This window comes from Gorilla gorilla, chromosome 5 (genome assembly GCF_029281585.2).
Source record: "Gorilla gorilla gorilla isolate KB3781 chromosome 5, NHGRI_mGorGor1-v2.1_pri, whole genome shotgun sequence".
Lineage (NCBI taxonomy): Eukaryota > Metazoa > Chordata > Mammalia > Primates > Hominidae > Gorilla > Gorilla gorilla.
Window position 1 is genome coordinate 61,800,572 of NC_073229.2, and position 22,624 is coordinate 61,823,195.

At 50.5% G+C, this 22,624-nt stretch overlaps 1 protein-coding gene and 1 long non-coding RNA gene across 5 annotated transcripts in view; one reads left to right on the top strand and one right to left on the bottom strand.

Moving 5' to 3' along the window:
- The window catches only part of LOC129534060 (uncharacterized), an 80,148-nt gene that overhangs the window by 4,585 nt on the left and 52,939 nt on the right, over nt 1-22,624 (bottom strand). For 2 of the 4 annotated variants that reach the window (XR_008680470.2, XR_008680471.2), the window contains one exon: nt 978-1,051. This is a non-coding gene — a long non-coding RNA (uncharacterized lncRNA). Of the gene's footprint in view, nt 1-977; nt 1,052-1,571; nt 1,870-2,070; nt 2,635-22,624 lie in introns of those variants that run through there. The other 2 variants (XR_008680472.2, XR_008680473.2) reach the window with 2 other exon arrangements.
- On the top strand, nt 258-5,075 carry LOC101137111 (uncharacterized protein LINC03040). The gene is made up of 4 exons (XM_004044104.5): nt 258-638; nt 952-1,078; nt 1,988-2,062; nt 2,616-5,075. The coding sequence occupies exons 1-4, from the start codon at nt 558-560 to the stop codon at nt 3,044-3,046; spliced, it is 714 nt and encodes a 237-aa protein (XP_004044152.2). The 5' UTR covers nt 258-557; the 3' UTR covers nt 3,047-5,075.

A 22,624-nucleotide genomic window follows, 5' to 3' on the forward strand; every position in this document is an offset into this window, starting at 1 on the left:
AACCGTGTGTGTGCCTAGACACGGGCAAATGAGCCCATGTGGGTGTTCATGAAGGGCCTGCCCCCTGCATGTTTGGGGGTCTGTAGAATGAGTCCCCATTTCTCTCCCCTTCCCAAATAACTGCCACCATCTTCAGTTCAGACTCCTGGGCCCCAGGTAAGGGGCTGGTGAAAACCGACTCTGACTGGGGACAGAGACACCTGAGTCTTAAGCCCCACCCAGGCTGCTAGTGCCCTTGAGCAGGCATCACCCCACCCAGGCAGCGGGAGTGTCCTCACCCAATGGGATAGGGTGACATGGGGGAGGAGATTTGAAGCGGGGAGAAGGCAGCGAGGCTTTCAGCTCCCTAGATGGGAGGCTCATTACCCTAGCACTCAGTAGGTTGTAGGGAAGGGGGACTGAGCCAGGACTTGGCACTGACTACAAAGGGTAGGGGCAGCCCCCAGCACTCCCGCCGCAGCAGGCCAGGGGAGGGGCTGTGACGTTTGGTGGCCTCATGCAGCTGAGAGGAAGTAGCTAATTGCCAACCTGATGACTGGCGGCTGAGGAGTGGGGTGATGATGCCACTGGCAGAAGCAGGCGCCCTGGCCCAAGGAGGAGGCCCTTCAGCAACAGAGTGGGCCTGCATTCTGCGGAGGGTGAGACTGAGGTGGCTGCAGTCAAAGGAGAAGGGGGCAGGGGTTTGTTGAGGCTGTGACCGTGGGAAAGCGCTTCTCCAGGGCTTCCCTCAGCTTCAAGGAGAAAGAGTTCAGAGGCCCTGAGGGGATGAAGGGACTTGTGAAGGGGCTTCAGGGGGATGGGTTGGGGGGAAGGAGGTTCCTATTACTCCCCTTCTGCCTATGCTCCCCCAATGTTCCTGTCTCTCCCCTCCCCCACCTTGGCCCCCTCTTTGGCCCCTGTGGCCAAAGTTGTTGAGGAAGGAGGGAGTAGATGGAGGGCTCTTTTCACCAGAAGACCCCCAGGCACAAGCAGCCCACCTTACTGATGGTCAGAGCATCCGGAAGAAGTGGCGAGACTTCAGCTGTCCCCAAAGCAGGAAGACAGAGCGTTTCTGGCAGAAAGAACAGCACAAGCAAAGGTTAGGCAGTGGGGTCTGGAGAGGCTGGTGGAGGACTGGGGCTTGGCTTCAATGGTTATGAGAGGAGGTGGGCAGGATGTTCTATACCAAGGGCCACACTGTCCCTTCCTGGAAGAAACAGTGGGTACCCAGCACCCAGAGCTTCTCCCACATGCTGGCCACCACCTCTGGCCCCAGTAGACCTGGCCCTCAACTGCCTCAGCAAGCCTCACAGGTTGGGGACCCCACCCTCATTATTCTCAAGTGCATCAACCCCGAAGGACTGAAGCCCCGAGTCCCAATAAACAGGTCCCATCCATCCGTAGGCCAGTCCGCTGGGCCCCTAGCACCCCCTATGGGCAGGAAGCAACACTAATGGAGGAGAAGCCTCCAGCAGCCTGGGGTGGGGTGGGGGTGGGAGAGTGAGACGTGAGGGAGGAGACAGACTTGCCCTCTAGGAAGCGGACAGACCATGCCTCAGGAAACCCCAGTGTCACAGGTCACGGACACTGACCTTGAAGCGTTACTCTCATGGGTGAAATTTAGCCCCTGTCCTCAGGAAGCTCCCAGTCTGACGGGGAACACATATAGTGCTCTCAGAGCTGCCTTCTTTAGGGTGAAACTCAGTATCTGGGCTTCAGGAAACTCCCAGTGTAAGGGGAGAGACACGACCCTGCCCTTAGGGATCTCTCAAATGGGGGAGACCCACTGGACTTTCGGGAACCATCAATCTGTTTCCAGACATGGATTAGACATTTCAATGCCTCAAGGGCTGCCAGGAAAAAAAATACAAGACGTCCAATTAAATTGAATATCAGATAAACAACCAATAATATTTTAGCATAAGTCTGTCCTATACAATATTTGGGACAGACTTACACTATTTAAAGTATCCAGTTTAACTGGAAGTCTTGTGTTTTTATTTGCCAGATCTGGTAACCCTAGGTGCCTCCAGTTTGAGGGAGGAGAGAGGACACCCCCTCCACCCCAGACATAGGAAAGCAGGTAAACACCTCAGCGTGCTCCGGAGGGCAGGGGTGGGGCAGGAGGAGAGTCCTGGGGCTCCGGCTCGCGGCAGTTTAAAATTCCTTCCAGGCCAGAGCCCTAATCCCTCGGTGCACAATGGCCGCCTTCTCCCCCGCCGCCCGCGCCCACGCCCTCCCCCGCGGGGCCGTGGCAGTGCCACCAAGGGCCTCTTTAAGCCCCTTTGAAGCCGCGGAGCCCCGCGCCGCGGGAGGCCCCGCCGCTATGCCAGCTATGCCAGCTATGTCCCTGCTGCCGCCGGCCGCCACCGCTCCCCCATTAATGCTGGCTAATCTGGCTAATAAATAAACTCCCCTCCCAGCCCCAGCCCCGCGCCGACTCCTCCCCGCCCCCGCAGAATCGATATCAGGGCTCGACTAGAGCAAGCGCCCGCACTCCACCCCACTCCCTCGAGATGTAGCTGACGTTTTTTCTTATGGCTGCCCTAGGTCTGTAGCCCGTCTGTGATTCTCGGGGAGACGTGGGATTTGGGAGGTCTCCGCCTAGCCACTGCGTTTGCCTTCCTCTTTTCCAGTCCACCTGCGCACCAGGGGCAGGACACGTGGCTGGGTGCAGACGCTGGCCCGGATGTCGCGGAGGACTCGCGGGCCAGTAGAGCGCGCGGCGGCGGCGGGAGGAGACGCAGGTCACGCCCCCTTCCCACCACCTCCCGCCGCCGACGGGGCGCGCGCGCCGAGGAGCCCGGGACAGGTGACTCCTAGAGGACTGCGTCTGCGCCTCCCCCGGCGGGAGTCCCTTCTTCGCGGCCTCTGCCGCCCCCTGCGTCCCCTCCTGGGCTTCCGAGAGTCTGACTCAGCCAAGCCGGCATCGCTTCGCCTCCTACAACACACCCCGAGCGCGAGAAGAAATTACAGGATTGCAGGGGCACGGCTAATGCGCTCTAATTACCCACCGCCGCTGTCATCCGCGGCGCTTCGCGGCGCTGGGCCAACGCGCCGTAATTAAGACGCCGCTCCCCGGTCCCGGAACCCTCCCTTCGCCACCCCCCACCCACCCACCTCGCGGTCCCCAGGACCACTGGCTGTCGACTCCTGCCGCTCTCTGGGACTGCCCCTCAGTCCCAGGAGAGCTATGAGGCCTCACTGGGGGCAGAACTTGGGGAGACCGAAGCCGGCCCTTCCACTCCCCTAAACCTACAGTCCTGGAAGGTCTCTGCTGGAAGAGACTGGGAGGGTGGGGAGGGGCCAGGGACCTATTTCGTTGACAGAAACACTGAGGTCTATTGGAAAGTTAGCCTTCAGTGGGAGGAGTGGCAAAGGCACGCAGGGCAGCAGTACCCCCGTTTGGCACTTGAGGCACGGAGAAGGGAAGGGAAGTCCGCCCAGCCAGAACTCCCAGACCCACTCGTTTAACAGTGGCTTTATGAGCAGCACGACGGACTCCCTCCCCTGGCGGGGAAATTACCGTCCTGCGAAGAAAGGTGACATCCCCGCCACAGACACGGAGGCCCCGCCTGCTGGGCAGCTGTGGCCTGCTGGTCATAGGGGAGCTGGTGAGGAGTGAGGTGGCTCTGGCCTCCCATGTCGGGTAGGGTGACAGAGGCCCTGAAGATAGAAGCCAGGCCCGAAGGCCGGAATTAAAGGGGTAGCTTGGCCATCAGCTCCTTCCCCCAAAACCAGACTCAGAGCTCTCCTGTATCAGCAATTCTTTCCTGAGGTCCAGGGTGTTGCAAACTCATGGCCTTGGGCCACGTTTTACCTTCAGTGAGGTTTTGTTTGGCTTGCAACGAGTACATGGGTTTTAGGTTGAATGTGAGAGTCTGCAGACGATGTGGGTTCTCCGACTGCCCTCCCAGTGAAGGTGGACCTCTGATTTAGACCAGCCCGCTGGGCCCGTGCCTTCATCCTTTCCCTCAGCGGCAGGATCTTAGTCCCCATGATTGCTGCCCCTTTGTGGTCTGCACGTTTCTTGGTAAGGGTGCCCAGTCAAGTGTCTCTGGGAGCACCCTCTTCTCTGTCATCGTCAGGCTCCCCACTTGCAGTGGCCGTGGTGGCTGCACATGCTCCCGGATACCCCTCCAGCACTCCCTTTTGTCATCTTGAGTTTCAGTCCGTGACTTGGGTGGCGCCCTATCTTCTCCATCAGGGATGGCAGCTATTTTTCTGCCATGAGACTAGAGGTTGCTTGAGAACTGGAAATTGGATCTCTCCCTTCAGGCTGGGATTTCACTAAGGGCTGGAGAAGGGGGGAATATGGGAGGATTATCTCCTATCACAGGGAGCGCTCTGAGGGCAAGGCTGTGTCTCCCATTCAGACTGATGGTTCCCTGAGGATGGGGCTGTTTCTCCCTTCCGACTGGGGCTCCCTGAGGACAGGGCTGTGTCTCCCCTCAGCCTGGGGCTCCCTGAGTCAGGGCTGTGTCTCCCTCAGACTGGGGCTCCCTGAGGACGGGGCTGTGTCTGCCTCAGACTGGGAATCCCTGAGGATGGGGCCGTGTCTCCCTCAAAGTGGGGCTCCCGCAGGACAGCGTTGTGTCTCCCCTCAGAATGCAGCTCCCTGAGGACGGGGCTGTGTCTCCCTCAGACTGGGGCTCCCTGAAGAAAGGGCTGCTTCTCCCTCAGACTAGAGCTCCCTGAAGATGGGGCTGTGTCCCCCTCAGACTGCGGCTCCCTGAGGATGAGGCTGCATCTCCCCTCAGACTGGAGCTCCCTGAGGGCAGGGCTGTCTCCCCCCTTCAGACTGGGGCCTCCCCCAAAGGACAGGGACTGTGTCTCCCCTGGGACTAGGTTCTTTGTGTCTTCTGCATCAGACAGATTCCCATGAGGACAGGGCTGTCTCCCCCTCCATCTGGAGCTCCCTGAAGGCAATGGCCTCTCCCGTCAAATGAGACATTTGCACCCCACCCCACCCTCTGGCTCCCCATGGTGCCCAGGCATTCCTCCCAGGACACCATTTGTCACGCTTTGATGAATGAAACTTACTAAGAATAACTCAGTCCTTGTAGACTCTAAAGGACAGGGGGAGGGAGAGGGAGGAGGCTGGTGATTGTGGGGGTGCTGGGGGAGGAAGGACACAATCCATTTATTCAATAGCATTTCCTGGGTCCCCAGCTGGGCACTGGGAGAGACACAGTGAGTGCCACAGAGCCCCCTACTGTGCCATTTCTGCCACTGACTGCCAGGGGTGTCCACAGGACCCCTGAGACAGAAAGTTCAGGTCCCTGCTTCAGAGCCTCCCCACCCCAGCAGTCATTACCTCAGGGCCAGCCAGCCCCCTCCATGCCAGTCATGAGCTCCCTCTGCCCCTCCCTTCAGTGGAGGGGAGGCTTTGAAATCAGGTGCTTGGGGTGGGGGCGCTGCTCCCAGTGGGGGTGTGAGGAACATGGAGCATGAATCCCTGTCCCCCGCCCTCCCCCTACTCTATTCTTCCTTACCCTGCCCCTTTCCACTCCAAAACCCCAAGCCTCTGGTTCACATTCAAGTGACCTTTCCAATGCAACTGTTCTCAGGGGGCCCTTGGGAGCCGGGAGGCTGTGACCTTAACCCACTTCTTTGGACAGTGCCTTCCTGGCACTCCGCCCCCACCTGCCACCTCCTGAGAGGAACATTTCGGCTGGTCTTGGCAAAAACATCAGTCTATGATCCAGGCAGCCTGGTACAGTACCAGCTCTGCCACTGACACCACTGTGACCTTGGGAAGCCATTTACACATAGGGTCTCAGTTTCTCCATATGTAAAATGACTTTTGTTTAGCTAGCTTTCCTGATTTTCAAACCTTTTTTTCAAATAGTGAATCCTCTTGTTTAAATTGTAAATCATGTGGCACCTCTGTTCTCTGTGGTAACATAGGAAAAAGGTTGGGGATTCTTTGGTCGAAATAGGGGTGGGCTTCATGCCCCAGCGGTTAGTCCATGACACACGAATGCACACATACGTGTGCACACAGATCAGCTCCTGGGCACTGCAGAGTCCACTTCACAAACGTAGGAACTCTGAAATCCTTTCCTGCTCAAACATTCTGGGACCCTGACAGGACCGGGAGCTCTAGAACCAGGGGTGCCGACAGCTCTAAGGAGGAGGCTGTGATTTCAGACCCCTGGGCCTGGGGCTGGGGCTTGAGCCAGCAGGAGTTCCTTTCCACACTTGGGTCCAAAGTCACTGCCTGGGCAAACCCTCAGTGCTCTCTGCCCTCCCCACCCATCCAAGCCAGAGGTCAGATAGGCTTGTCTGATGCTGAGCCCCCTTAGAGGGGTGGCGGGGGCCAAGTGGAGACAGAGTGTCCTTCCTCATTGGGGAGGGGCAGCAGGTTGGGTGGCAGGCTCTGGGAGTTCTTCTCTGGAATCCCTCTCACATGCCTCGGAGGAGGGTCAGAATGGTAGGGTGGGAGGGCCAGCAGGGCCCTGCAGTGGCTGAGGGCTGGGGGCTGATCCCAGGAAGCCCAAGGCGGGCAGCATAGGTAGGGGAGACTCAGGGAGCTGCACCACTCCATCCACAAGTGTGAGAATTTGATACCAACAGGGAACGCAGGTAGGACAGGGCCCATCAGACACTGATGACAGGAAGGCAAGAGTGAAGAGAGGAGCAGGTACAGCCCAGGGAAGAAAAAAGTCACCAATAAGAGGCAGGCCTAGGCCTGGGCTCCCAGCTTGGGGCAGCAGAGCAGATCCCTTCAAGGGAGAAACCGCAGATATGCCCCAGCCTCTCCTTGATGCTGTGAGTCAGGGGTGCTTAGAAAGGCTCGTGTTCAGTTCCAAATGCCCAGGGTCACCACGAAGGAGGTGCTGCCCCCTCCCCTGCACCCCAAGCAACCTGCATCTGCATGGCCCTGGAGAGGCCATTGCTCCTGATTTCCCTCAGGAAACATGGCCAGGGAGCTGCTGTGAGAGTTTTCCCCGGTCCCCACCTCCCTGAGATGTACAATGAGGGGAGGGAAGAGGTATCTCACCGACTTCTGTCCTTCCATCTCAAACAAAGACACTCTCTCTCTCTCTCTCTCTCTCTCTCTCTCTGTCTCTCTCTCTCTTTCTGGCATTTGTCCCCAGGGAGTGCCTAGAGACTTCACAGCCTTGGCCCTGGAAACCCCTAGACAGCCACTATGTTGCCAGGCACGGCTCTGGGCACTGAGGCTACAGCAATGAAAAAATCAGCCAAGTTCTCTGCCTTCATGGCGCTCACATTCTAGGCAGGGAAAGACAGATGATCAACAAGTGAAAAAATCATAAAGCTCAGGTCATGGTGTGGCAAGTATTAGAGTGGAGAGCGATGGGGTGGGGTGGGGGCGCTGTTTTATATGGGGTGGTCCAAAAATATCTTGGTGAGGTGGTGACATTTGAGTGGAAACCTGGACAGCAAGAAGCTAGTCGTGCTTTGGGGTCAAAAGGACTCCAAAATTTCAGTTTTTTAAACAGAAAACATGTGTTTACCCATAAACATTAAAGAGCAGGAGAATTAGAACTATGTTTCTGGAGCACCTATTATATGTCTAGCACCATGATGGAAAATTCATAGACATCATTTCCCACCGCTGTCTTCAGAACCCTGTGTGTCACATAGCATTGTTTTCATTTTACAGATATCAAATGAGAAATCCATAGAGATTATTTCACGCATTTAATAAGATTTATTGAGTATTCACCTCTGAAAACACTGTAATAAATCCCATATGGACCCTGCCCTCCTAGAGCCTACAGTCTGTGACAGCGAAGAGAAGGGTCAGGGAGGGCTTCCTGGAGAAGCCCATGTCTAAACTGAGCCCGAAAGGATGAGGAGGGGGTGACAATTGAAGTGAGTTGGCGGGGCCAGAATTTTAGGCAGAAGGAGCAGCCTGCACAAAGGCCTGGAGCCTGGAGCACACGGCTCCCTGCAGTTACAGCAGGGAAGTGAGAGTCGTACAGGATGGCCCAGCCTGGAGTGGGAGTGGGGCAAGCTAAGGCTGGGGGGTTGGCTGGAGCTGGGTAAGAGGGGCAGGGTAGGTCTGGACTTCCTTCATGGGAGACCATGCTACGAAAGGGTTATAAACAAAGAAGTAGCAGGGCCAGGTGTCTCTTTAAAAGGCTTCCTGTGGGGGCTGAGGCAAGGAGTGGGCTGGGGGCTAGGAGAGGGGGTGTGGCACCAGCAGCAGTGAGACTGGTGGGCAGAAGTAAAGGACTGAGGAGGGGGTCCTGGCCAGGTTCCTGAGGAGGCCGGGGTGGTAAGTAGGACCCTGCAGGCAGGGCGGATGAGCCACTTGGTGTGGCTGTTAGGCAGGGCAGGTGAATGGAGCCCTAGCCAGAGCTCTGATGACCTGGCTACCTCCAAGTGACAGGGTTACCAATGGCAAAAGGTGGATGCCAGCCAACAGCAAGGCCTATCAGGCAATTCCTACAGGCTCACACACTGTACCCACATGTACACACAGGTGTGTGCACACCACACAGACACACAAATACACATGCATCTGGCCCCACTCCCCCATCTGTATTGATAATGGGCTGGGAAGGGGCACGGGAGCCGGGGCAGAGATCACAGAACAGCAGCACCTTGCTTAGCTCAGGCCTCAGGCCCTGTGCACCTCTTTCTGGAGCCCCAGGGCAGATGCCATTCCATAGCTCAGGCCTGTAAGTCCCCCAACTCCTCATATTCCCTGAGAACCTGCTTGTAGGTACCTAATCTAGGATAAGCAGACTCCCTCCTGGTCACATTAACAGGGAATGCATCCCTTAGCTTCACAGCCAGCAGCAGAATCCAGACTCGGAACAGACCCTGATGGGTGGAGGGAATAGGCCATACCAGAGAGATGAGCATTCACAGGACCAGCGCGAGGACTCGAACTCAAGGTGAGACACTCAACAGCTCAAACACAGTCTGGGGGAGGCCACACGTAAGAACAATTTGTGTGAACATTACTGGGAGGAGCCTTGCCCCTCAGGGAGCAATGAGCGTGCAGACTTGGGCTGCACTAATGGGAGGGCTGAGTCCAACCAGAGAGGGGCTGCTCCCTGGGCACCAAGCTAGCCAGGCCCTCCTGGAGCAGTGGGTCCAGACCTGGGGACCTCCTCAAGGGGACAGTGACAAAAAGAGTGACAGGGTGGGGAGGAGTCCAGAAACCCCATCATCTAAGGAATTGCCACAGGGGTGTTTCACCCCAAGAAAGAAAGCCCTTTCTGTGGATGCTATCCCACTTTTACATGCTCTACCTGATGCCTCGCCCTGGTCTTGGGGCTGCACTTAATAGAGGCAGCTTTGCAGGTACCCATTTGGTTGATCTGTGGTGCCTCCCTAACTAGGCTGTAAGTTGCGTGAGGTCAGGGGCTGTATATGCTTTTTACCATTGTTTTCCTGGTGCCTGTCCCATACTGGAAGCTCAATAACTGTCTGTACATGGAAAGAAGAAGGAAAGAGGGAAGGAAGAAAAAGGAAGGAAGGGAGGGAGGAAGGGAGGAAGGGAGGAAGAAAGGAAGGGAGGAAGGGAGGAAGGGAAGAGGGAGGAAGCGAGGTAGGAAGGAGGGAGGAGGGAAGGAGGGAAGGAGGGAGGGAGAAAGCGAGGGAGGAAAGGAGAAGGGAAGGAGGGAGGAAAGTGGGGAGGTAGGAAGGGAGGGAGGGCGGAGGGGAGGAGAAGGGAAAGGGAAGGGGGGAAGAAAGGAAGAAAGAGAGTTGAGCATGCCTTGAATGCTCTGAAGGCTGCCATGCAAAGGAGGGTTAAACTGGTTCTCCAGGAGCAGAAGAAATGCCAGCAGAAGGTGAACTTAGGGAGTCAGTTTTTAAATCATCGACAGTAGGAAATCTTAAAAGTCAGATGGTCACAATGTCGATTGGATGATCCCAAAAGACTACGAGCTTCTCAGGAATGAGTTTAAGCAGAAGCAAAAGTAGCGCTTCACAGAGGTGCTGTTGCTTCAATGAATGAACCAATGAATGGTGAGTGAATTAATGAATGAATGAAACTTTACCACTGAATACTACAGAGAATTTCCCATGCTGGACAGAAGACTGGAGACCTCTGACGTTTGTCTCAGAAGTGAGTCTGTGAGGCTGGTGCTATGCCAGACCCCAGGTAGGCAATGAGCCATGGGCCCTGTCCTCAAAGAGCCCAGTGAGAGATGCACGCAGCACACGCACAGAGGCAGAAAACACACTTTGAATCTCTCTAGCAACCCCAGACAGGTCATGCTGGAAGACATTCATAGCAGTGCAAGGAGAAGTGTCTTGAGAGAAGCTCAGCCCTGACTCTGCTCCCCATACCTTCTCAGCTTTCTCAAGGAGGTAACTTTCTAGAACCCCCTTTGGGCCACTTTCCCAGGGGTGACCCTTTGGCACACGTCTGTCCTGAGGTCGTGGCCTGTCTGGCAGCCTCCTCCTCAGGGTTAGGAGTGGGGTTGGCACCTGGCCATCCTGCAGAGGCCAGGGGTAGGTGCTTCAACAGCCCCAGCTCTGGGACATGTGCAGGTGCCCTAGTTCCAAGCCCCCACTGGCAGGTTCAGAAGCCTGAGACATATGGCCAGGCCCTGACCCCTTGCCTGCAAGCTTCCTAAGTGCAGGGATCATCTCTTACCTGCCTCAGTCTCTCAGTGCTGGCACAGCATGGCTACTCAGTGTATGTGAGCTGAGTGGCAGAGTGCCAGGGCTGGCAGAGCTGCCATGAAAAGGCGTGCTGTGCTCAGGGAGATGGAGATGGGGTGCCTTCCTAGTAGGGTGCAGTAGCACTAGGCAGGGACTAGGAAGAGCATGCAAGTCCCCTGGGCCCCCTAAGGTCAGCACCGGGTCAGACTTGTCTTCTCTCCATGTTCAGGGTCTGCCCTGTCTCCAGCAGCCCCACTGTGGCTGGTGACCTGTCAGTGACTCACAGCCAGCTGTGGGCACAGAGTGGAGAAAGTGGCCTCCAGCTGAGCTCATGCACTAGCAATTAGCCCTCTACACCTCCTCACCACGGAGAGCCTCCCAGCTTCCACGCACGCACGTCCCAGGCTGCCCTTTCCCAACCGCAGCGTGGCTCTTGTGCTTATTTTAGCCTGATGAAGCCTCTTGAAATGTCAGAGCTGCAACCAACCAAGCTAGGGATCATCCAGTTCAATCCTTTCATTCAACCAGGGAGAAAATGGGGATTCAGAGAGGGAGTGAGAGATGCGCTTCAGGTCACACAGCTAATTGGTTGTGCAGCCAGAAATGAACTGCAGGCTTCGGGAGCCCAGATCCAGCTGTCCTTAACTCCAGGGGGCAATGTGCTTCAGGTAGCCCCTCGCCAGACTTCTGGAGCCACTGGAGCCAGCACACATGTGTTTGAATCCTTCTTGGCCACTTGTCAGCTGTGAGACTATGGGCAAGTTACTCAGCATCTCCAGGCTTCTGTTTCTCCACCTGTAAAATGAGGCTAACAGTGGCATGTCCCTCCCAGGTTGGTGTGAGGAATGAATGAGTTCATATATCTGAACTGCTAAAAGCAGTGCCAAGCACATAGCACACACTCAAAACACATTAGCTGACATTGTGTAGTCACCAAGACTTGGTCCCTGGTGTGGAAAGTTTAAAAATTCAGTTTTATGTGTTTGTCCATGGGTGAGCAGATTCTGGGAGACCAGCCATATAACCAGACTTCTGGAAAACTGATGTGGTGCTACTGTGGGGACAGGTGTTGCTGTCAGAAAGATCCACAGTAGACACAGAAACTGCCTTCCACTTTGGCAGTCACCATCTGAGACCCACAGATTGCAGACATTGAGGCAAAGGCAGTTTGGAGATTCTCAGGGCTATTCAAGCTCGGTGAGCCTGAAGAAGTGCCCTTCTGAACTCAAGAACTGGGCCTCTGTTTGTTAATCTGAAAAATAGGGGAAATCATAGCCTCGGGCTCACTGGGTGGTTGCAGGCATTAGATCAGGTGGGACAGTACCTGAAATAATCCTTTCTAGCCTTCCTCCTCCCTCTTTCTTTGTCACGACCTCCATCATCTGCTTGAGGCCAGTTCTCTCGATTCAGAGCTGCCTCCCCACTGGGCCCAGTTGGATAAACACTGACAAATTCTTCCCCTTCCAAGTTCCTCTTTTCCCAGTCACCAAATCTCTGATACCTCACACCAGATGAGTTATGGTCCCAGAACATGTACAAGATTGGGGTGTTCTCATTCCAACCCTGAAGATCCTTGTTGAATGGATGACTCAGTGAATCAACAACTGCAACGATTCCCAGAACTTCCTGAAAACTCACTCTGAGCTCTTAACATTGGGCAACACTCTGGTTTCCCCCAGAGCCCCACCACAAACCACCTCTGAGGAGAGGCGGCTCTGCAGTTGCCTCATCGCTCTTTGCTGCCCTTCATCATGCTCATTTACACGAGAACTTTCTCTGCCCTTACTTCTCCACCACCCAGTCTGGACAACCAGGTATGTTTGCATTCTCCCCAGCAGGAGGACAACACAACCGTTCTGCTGTCCGTAACCACTGCTGGCATGCCTAGTGGTCAGTCTTGAGCCCTCTCCACCTGCCCAAGTCACAACTGTCCCCCTACCCACCCCACCCAACCTCCTATGATTGCCTGCATAGGACAACTGACTCTTCTTGCTTGCTATTCCAGCTCCACTAATAGCCCATGACCCCCTCTTAGCCTCAGCCAGCCCCACCTGTAGAGTCCTGCTAAGAGTGAGCCATTCCTCACCAGGGGCATCACCTACTCGCTGGATTCTGTTCTTCAGGACAGACTGGAGCTCCCCAGACAAGAAGGCCTAATGGGCTGGGAGCGGTGGCTCACTCCTGTAATCCCAGCATTCTGGAGGCCGAGGCGGGTGGATCACCTGAGGTCAGGAGTTCAAGACCAGCCTGGCCAACATGGCGAAACCCCGTCTCTACTAAAAAAATACAAAAATTAGCCAGGTGTAGTGGTGGCGCCTGTAGTCCCAGCTACTCGGGTGGCTGAGGCGGGAGAATTGCTTGAACCCAGGAGGTGGAGGTTGCAGTGAGCCGAGATCATGCCACTGTACTCCAGCCTGGGCGACACAGCGAGACTCCATCTCAAAAAAAAGAAGGCCTGAGCCATTTGAGAGTTCATGCCCCTTTGAAGGCTGGGAATCTGAACACTAGTTCTGCCCTCAGGAGCCAGGATATGGCCTGGGCATCATTTCCAGCTTGGTTCCAGCTTATTCCCCACCATTGGCCCACTGTCCAGCCCTCTGCATGTTTCTGGGCCACCAGTGGTCCCTACACACCAACCAGAGGATTCCAAGAGTATCTCACCTGGAAGATCCTAAGGAATCACCCAGTCTAGTGGAGATGGTCTCTAGAGTGTTCGCAAATGTTTTGGAGTCTTTTTCATTGTAATAGTGATTAGAGATGTTCTGGCATTGGGTGCCCCAGGCCGGGCATGCTAGATCCCACAATGGACAAGGCAGTTTGCATAGTGAAGCATTGCACCCCTATTCTCCTTGGAGAAACACCACTTCTAGTCCAAAGTACTTCTTGTACAGTTGTAGAAACTAAGAGCCAGGGAGGATAAGGTACTGGCCCAAGATTACGCAGCAAATTTGTCTCATAGGTATTCTAATAATGAGGATCCAAGAGTTCTGTTTCTTGGTGATTTCAATGGTATCTAGCCTCAAAATCCACTAGCAGTCACCAAGTTTGGGGCATGATGGGAGAGATGAAGACTAATGTGAGTCATTGGGAAGACTTTGTAGAGGTGTCATTTGGGCTAAGCTTTGAAGGATGACTTGTGGACCTGTCACTCTCGAAAGTGGGAGAGGGCACAACAGACAAAATGGTCAATAGTGGGGAAAGGACTAGAGCCTAGGAGTGAAGGTGGCTGAGGAATGAGCACAGGCTTTGGAAAGGAGAGCAGTGGAAGATGGAGGATGAAAGGAAGGTGACCTGAGGCTAGATCACAGAGGACTTTGTGTGTCAAATTGAGTATTGGGGTTGGTTCCAGGACCCCTGCGGATACCAAAATCTTGGAATGCTAAAGTTCTTTATATATAATAATGTAGTATTTGCATATAACCTATGCACATCCTCCTATACACTTTAAATCATCTCTAGATTACTTATAATACCTAATACAATGTAAATGCCATATCAATAGTTATTATGCTGTATTGTTTTTATTTGTATTATTCTTATTTTGCATTATTTTTTGTTGTTTTTTCCTCAAATATTTTTGATTTCCAGTTGGTTGAATCTACAGATATGAAACCCACAGATATAGAGGGCCAGCTGTATTTTGAGGCCAAGTTATCAGGTGCATACACATGTAGAATTATTACATCTTCATGGAAAATTGAACATTATATCATTGTGAAATGTCTGTATATCTAGCAATGCTCTTTGCTTTAAAATCTATTTAGTCTGATTTTAACATAGCTGCACTAGCTTTTTGTTTTTGTTAGTGTTACATGTTTTATCTTTGACTTTTACTTTATCTGTATATTTCAGGTGCATCTATGTACAGGGTGTAGCTGGATTTGGATTCTTTTTTCTTTTTATGAGACAGGGTCTTACTCTGTTGCCCAGGCTGAAGTGCAATGGCATGATCACACCTCTCTACATGCTCACTGCTCACAACAGGCATGCATCACCACGCCCAGATAATTTTTGTATTTTTTGTAGAGATGGGTTTTCTCTATGTTGCCCAGGCTGGTCTGTAGCTCCTGGGCTCAAGTGATCCTCTCACCTTGGCCTCCCAAAGTGCTGAGATTATAGGCATGAGCCACTGTGCCAGATTTGGGTTCTTATCCAAAATAAGTCTGAAAATCCTTGCCTTTTAATGGGAAAAAATAGTCATTTTATATACAATGGAATTACTGTTTATTTGGACTTAAACCAATACTAAGTGCTATGTGTGCTACTTACCTATGCTCCTTTTTCTCTCCTTTCTTTGCCTTCTGTTGGAATTATTTTATTTAATTATCCCCCTTTGAAAATGTGAAAGTTATTCACTTTTTTATAATTTTTTAGTAGCCACCCAGAGATTACAGCATGCCTTTTTAACAAACCCTAATGTTAATAGATTCTTTTACTCTCCCCAAAATAAATGCAAGAACCTTAAAAACCTTAACTCTTCCCAAACACCATTATTATTATTATTTATATGTAGCATATATTTGCTATTTATCCACATGTATACCATTTTCATTGCTCTTTATTCTTTCTTGTATCTCTATTCTTCCATTTAGAATTATTTTATTCTGCCAATAAAATGTCTTATTAATATAAATCTGCTGGTAATTAATTGTCAGTTTTATTTTTCTAAAAATATATTTCTTTCACCTTCCTTCTTGAATACTTTTTTCTGGGCATTAAATTATAGGCTGCCCATTTTATTTTAGCCCTTGTAACATTTTTATTTATGATAAGAAATGTATATAGTCATGCACCACAAAACAACATTATGGTCAATAACATACAACATACTTAACAGCAGTCTAATCAAATTATAATGGAGCTGAAGGTTCCCATTGCCTACTGACATTGCAGCCATCATACGTCTTAGTGCAGCATGTTAGTTATGTCTTTGTAGTGATGCTGGTTTAAACAAACCTACTGTGCTGCCAGTCACATACAAGTATAGCACTTAAAATTATGTACAGTACATATTTGATAATGTTCATAAATGACTGTGATACTGATTTATGTATTTACTATACTATACTTTTAATCATTAGAGTATAATCTTCCTACTTACTAAAAAAAAAAGTTAACTGTAAAACAACCTCAGGCAGTTCCTTCAGAGGTATTCTAGAAGAAGGCATTGTCATCAGAAGAGATGACAGCTCCATGTGTTATCAACCCTGAAGAACTTCCAGTGGGACAAGGTGTGGAGGTGGAAGACAGTGATATTAATGATCTTGACCCTGTGTAGGCCTAAGCTAATATGTGTGCTTGTGTCTTCATTTTTAACAAAAAACTTTTAAAGGTTAAAAACAATTTTCACGGAAAAAAAGTTACAGAATGAAAGTATTTTAAAAGAAGGTATTTTTGCACAGCTATAAATGTGTTTTTGTTTTAAGCTAAATGTTAATACAAAAGAATCAAAAACTTTTTAAATTAAGTAGCCTATAAAGTTAAAAAGTTACTGTAAACTAAGGTTGATTTATTACAGAGGAAAGAAAATTTTAAAAATAATTTTAGGGTAGCCAAAGTGTACAGTGTTTATAAAGTCTACAGTAGTATACAGTAATGTCCTAGGCCTTCACACCTACTCACCATTCACCCGCTGACTCACCCAGAGCAACTTTCAGTCCTTTAAGCTCCATTCATGGTAAGTGCCCTCTGCCAGTGCACCATTTTTTATCTTTTATGTTGTATTTTTACTGTACCTTTTCCATGTTAAGATATGCAAATACTTACCATTGTGTTACGATTGCCTATAATATTCAGCACAGTAACATGATACAAAGGTTTGTAGCCTAGAACCACATAGCCCAGAATAGTAGGCAATATCATCTATATTTGTGTAAGTACACTCTATGATGTTCACACAATGATGAAATTGCCTAATGATGCATTTCTCAGACACATGACTATATTTGGTCTTCATCCCAGTTTCCTGGCACACAGCTCCTAAAACCTTTGGAATTTCTTAAGTGATAAGTATCTTTTGTAGCTAATGAGATATCTGGTGACTGGGGGCTTCTGGATAGCCTCAGGATGGGGCTGGTTGCCAGGGGAACCAACCATGTGATTAGAGTCTTGTAATTTTCAGACCCCCGCCCCAACCTCTGGAGAGGAGAGAAAGGCTGAAGGTTGAGTTGATCACCAAAGGCCAATGTCGTGATCAATCATAAAAACCCAAAGGGACTGGATTCAGAGAGCCTCCAGATTGCTGAACACATGGTGGTTCCTAGAAGGTGGTGTGCCTGGAGAGGACATGGAAGTCTACACCCCTTCCCTCATACCTCGCTTTGCGTAGCTCTCCCATCTGGCTGTTCATCTGTATCTTTCAAAATAATTCTTTGTGATAAATTGGCAATAGTAAGTAAAGTGTTACCCTGAGTTCTGTGAGCCTCTCAAGAAATTTAATTGAACCTGAGGAGAGGGGAAACCCCCAATTTATAGCCTACTAGTCCGAAGCATACCTTGCAACCTGGCACTTGTAATTGTCATCTGAAATGGGAGGCAGTCTTGTGGGACTGTCCTTAGACCTATGTGATCTACATTAACTTCAGTTAGTGTCAGTATTGAATTAAGTTAGTGTCAGTATTGACACTCAATTGGTGTCCACTAGAGAGCTGATTGTTGGTAGGGAGAAATTGCCACACATATGCCAGAAGTGTTCCATGTTGAGAAAAACACTTTGTTCTTTTCCATTTCATATGGGGCTCTAAAGAATTCCATCATATTCTGGCTTCCATTGTTTCCATTAAGAAATTAGCTGCATGACTAATTGTTGCCCCTTTGAAGGTAATCTGTTTATTCATCTAACTATTTTAAAGATCTCCTTAGCTGGGTGCTGTGGCTCAGGCCTGTAATCCCAGCACTTTGGAAGGCTGAGGCGGGTAGATCACTTGAGGTCAGGAGTTTGAGACCAGCCTGGCCAACATGATGAAATCCCATCTCTACTAAAAATACAAAAATCAGCTGAGCATGGTGGCGCATGCCTGTAATCCCAGCTAATTAGGAGGCTGAGGCAGGAGAATTGCTTGAACCCGGGAGGCGGGCAGATCACGAGGTCAAGAGATCGAGACCATCGTGGCCAACATGGTGAAACCCCGTCTCTACTAAAAATACAAAAATTAGCTGGGCGTGGTGGCGCATGCCTGTAGTCTCAGCTACTTGGGAGCCTGAAGCAGGAAAATCGCTTGAACCCAGGAGGCGGAGGTTGCAGTGAGCCAAGATATGTCACTGCACTCCATCCTGGGTGACAGAGACTGTCTCAAAATAAATAAATAAATAAAAATTTTAAAAAATAAAGATCTCCTTATCTTTGATGATCAGGTTTTAGTTTTACTCTGATAGTAAAGGTGTACTCTTTAGTTTTACTCTGATAGGCCTAGGTGCTGGTTCGTTTTTATTTCTCTTGCTTTAGCTTATTTGGGCTTAACTGAGTATATGGATTGATATCTTTCATCAGTTTTGGAAATGTCTCAGCCATTATCCCTTCATATATTGTTTTTGCCCTATTCTCTTTCAGATTCTAATTGCTTTCTCTATGTCTTTTAGACTCTCTTCTATATTTTTCATTCTTTCACCTTTCCATGCTTCATTCTGGATATTTTTTTTCTCTTTTTTTGAGATGGAGTCTCACTCTGTCACCCAGGCTGGAGTGCAGTGGCATGATCTCAACTCACTGCAACCTCTGCCTCCTGGGTTCAAGCGATTCTCCTGCCTCAGCCTCCCAAGTTGTTGGGACCACAGGAATGCACCACCACACCCAGCTAATTTTTGTATTTTTAGCAGAGACAGGGTTTCACCATGTTGGCCAGGCTGGTCTCGAACTCCTGACCTCAAGTGATCCACCCACCTCGGCCTCCCAAAGTGATGGGATTACAGGCGTGAGCTACTATGTCTGGCCTGGATATTTTTTCTAATCTAGCTTCTAATTCAGTAATTCTTTCTTCAGCTATGTTTCATATACTTTTAAACCTATCCATTGAATCCTTAGTCTTGGGTATTATAATTTTCAGTTCTAGAATTTTTATTTTTTTAACAAAGTTTCAAATCCCTGCCAAAATTCTCAAATCATGTCTATTTCCATCATGTATTTTTATCTCCTTGAACATAATAAGCATTGCTGTTTTTTTAATTATAAAATCTGCATCTGATAATTCCAACATCTAGAGCCCCTGTTGTATATGCTTTTATGTTTGTTCATGTTGTCCAGTCTCATGTGTTTGGTTTTTGGTGTTGGTTTTGGTTTGTGGTGTGTATGTGTGTGTTTTATTTGTTTTTTTGTGAGTTGTTTGTGTGTGTGTGTGTGTGTTCTGGACATTGCAGGTGCAAAGTTGTTTGTAGAAATTATCTGACACCAGGATGACATCTTTTTCCAGAGAGGATTTGCAAGACCCTGAGGGCACTAGCAACATTGGATCGCCTTAATCCAATTTCAGGAATTGAGATGAGTCTAAGGAGAGCGGTAGTCACTGTAAGAACCTGTCTACTTCCAGTTTATCCTTAGTCCTCAGGCACAGCCCTTTGGGGTCTCAATCCAAAGCAAGGAGGTTTACCAAATACTCCTCTTGGTAGGCCTTGTCTCATATCCCCAGGTCCTCAAAAGCACTGATCAACCTTTCAACCTCTCAGTCACTCACTCCCTCCATTCCCAGAGGAAAAGCATTTAAAAGCCAAGCTCAGCCAGGTGCAGTGACTTAAGTCTATAAGCCCAGCAATTTGGGAGGCTGAGGCAGGAGGATCACTTGGGCCAGGTGTTCCAGATCAGCCTGGGCAACATAGCAAGACCCTATCTCTACAAAAAAAAATTTTAATTAGCTGAGTGTGGTGGTGCACACCTGTGACCCCACCTACTCAGGAGGCTGAGGCAAAAGGATTGCTTGAGCTGAGAAGGTTAAGGCTGCAGTGAGCTGTGATCACATCAGTGCACCCCAGCCTGAGCAACAGAGTAAGACCCTGTCTCAAAAAAAAAAAAAAGCCAAGCTCACCTCCCTAGTCTCAGTCCTCTCCATATCCTAGCTCAATAATTGTCTACTATCTTGTTTGTCTTATTAGTGCTCAGATGCTTCAAATGGTCTGGTGTTGTGGTGGTAGTGGTAGTTTTTTTAAAAAATATATAGCTCTTCTAGTTGCCCTCAGCAAGAAGGTTGATCACCATTACCTAGTCTGCTGTTACTAAAAGCAAGCACAATGATGTGCAGGAAGTTTCTGAGACACAACCATGTTAAAAAAAAGCATTTTGTGTTTTAAAGCTAACAGTTTACACAACACAGATTAACACGTCAAGGATTGTCATAACAGAGTTTATGTTTCTGAGTTAAAAAGTTTCAAGATTTATACGATTTATTGACTTTAATACCAAAGAGGATGAATCAGGATAATAGACTTACTAAGAGCAAAGTTAAATGGTGAACTGGTTTCATGTTTTGAAAATAAAATTAGATTCTGTGTTCATTTTTAAGGAATCATGACCCAAGAGAACTGACAACACTGGTGGGAGTTTCTAGGAAGGGGAGAGGAGCCAAGGGCTTGCTCTGGGGTGATGGGGAGGAGCAGGCAGATCTTGGAAGAGTATGGTGAGTTCAGCACTAATGGCCTTCATCCAACATGCTGAAGAGTCCAGCAGGAGAGGCGTCAGGAGCCAGGGGTGGGGTTCTAGCTGGGTTAACTAATGGACAGTGAACCAGAGAAATTGACTTGGGAGCTGCTTGTGGCCAACTGGAATTGGAACAAGGGGAGCTAAACCACTCTGATGGCAAGTGCACAGAGACAGGAGGATGCCCTCAGAGCACCAACCTTCATGGGCAGAGGGCTTGGTGGGGGGGTTCCTCGGGGAGCAGAAAGACTTCCAGACGATGGGAGGTTGAACCTGCTGGGAAGAGGCTCTTTGGAAGTCTTGCTGGCCCTAGAACCAATTTCCCCCAAGAAGTTGAGGCTGAGAGGAGGAGGCCTCTGCTGACTTGGTGAGCGCAGTTTCCATAGGGTTTGGAACCAGAAGGCTGCTGAGAGGGACTAGGAACAAGTGGGAGGTCAGGAAATAGAGGCAGTGTGTGTAGACTTCTTTTTTAGAATGTGTGGGGCTCTGAAGGAAGGAAGGAATTGAGGTGGTGATTCAGGGAAGAGCTAGTGGGAACAACTGGAGGAAGTTTGTGGGCAGAAGGGAAGGCTCTTGGGCAGACAGAGGGGCTAAAGAACCCCATGAAATGAAAAAATCTGAGGGAGTCAGTGCCCACCCTGGGTAGCAGTGTTCAGATCCCTACACTGCACCAATAGCTCCTGTGAAGCCCATTTTTCCGATGAGGAAAGTGAGACTCAGAGAGGCTGACTTGCCCAGGTGACTGCTAGAGAGAGATAGGCCTGGGATGGACACCCAGGTTTGTCAAGTTACGAAGCCCATCTCTCAACCTCTGCCCCCTCTCCCAGTGCTCATCATGGTTTCAGGGTTTTCCATGACTGTGACCACCCCCGTCACCACTACACTGTCACCGTCATCACGCCCACCGTGGCCTCCACCACTATGACCACCTCTGTCACTGTCCACCCCACCACAGTAATTACACTCACCAATACAAGATTTCCTGTGCAGGACACATGCAGTTTCTGTCTTTAGGGGTCTCCTATTCTGAGAACATGCAAACAACAGAACAGGCGAGCAGAGACAGTCAGCCAGAGCCTCTGCAGCATGCGGCTGGCCAGGGGCTGTGCTGGTCCTATAGTCAGGCTTGAGCTTCCAGCTTCTTTCTGAGGAGGGGGCATGTCAGAAACTGGTTTTGCCATTTGCTTGTCTTTTCCCATGGCAAACTCCATGGGCCTCCTCCATCACCCATCCTCACCCCACCCCAAATCCTCCATTCATTGTCTCTGAGCTGAGAAAATTAAACACATTTTTCCAAGGCAAAATCCTTGGGGAAGGGAGTGTGTGCAGAGGGATTAGGGGCTGGGCTGAGGCCCAGCCATTCTTGGTCCTCCTCCGAGACTCTTGGCTTCCTGCAGGGACATGCTCCCCACTCACCAGGGCCCCCTTCCCTCCCCCGGCACCACCACACCCCTCCTTGGCACAACCAGGGATGGGAAGCCCAGGAGTACGGCCTGGGCCTGCTGCCTCCATGTCTTACAGGGCAAGACCCTCCCTACAGCTGCCCACAGGCCCTCTCCACCAGGCCTCAGGCCTGGAGAGAGAGAGGTCTGGGATATAAAAGGGAGATGAAGTGGGGATGAGGCAGGCCTGGGGATGCTCAGAGAAAGTTTCCATGCTGAGCAGCTTGTTCTGAGCCACGCTGCCAATTCCCTCTCCTCACTAATCCCAGGATTAGAGAAAGTGGAGTCCGAGAATACAGGAGCCAGAGTCTGGGGATGGACACAGTGTGGTGAAGGGAACCAGACAGGCTTGCAGTGGAAGCGCTACTTAGCCTTTCACATGCAGCCGCTGTGTGGTTCAGACAGGCCATTGACCTCTCTGAGCCCCACGCCCTTGTTTGTCAAGTGAGCATCATTTAGATAGAGCACATGTGTCAGCTGATGTGTTTGGGAGGCAGTGGCTAGTTGCATTGGCCATTGTTGTGAGCTCTAAGTGCAGGAAAGAGGGGTTAGGAAAGTGTGTGGCTATTTCTTGCCCCTCCAGACATCACCCCTGGCCTCTTGAGCCCTGGAAGGCCGAGCTGCTCACTGGGGAGAACGTGTGTTGGCATCAGGATGGCCGGGTGGGACCTCCGCTCCACTGTGTGAGCCTGCGATGACTCATCCTCACCAGGCTGCCATTTCCAGGTTGCTATACCAAGATGCCTTATAGGCCTGCTTCCAGGACTGAGTGAGAGTTAGCATAGGCAAGGGTCTAGCCCAGTGTCTGTGGGTGTCTGCCTCACTTCCCTTTTTCCTTGGTCTGAACCCAGTGAGTCCAAGCCACTGATTCATTCTCTGTACTCACAGGGGCAGACAGAGGTCCCAGCAGTCCTTATCTTGCCCTATGTTTGCCATACCCACTTGCTCCTCTTCCCCAAAGCCATTTTCACCTGTCACTGTC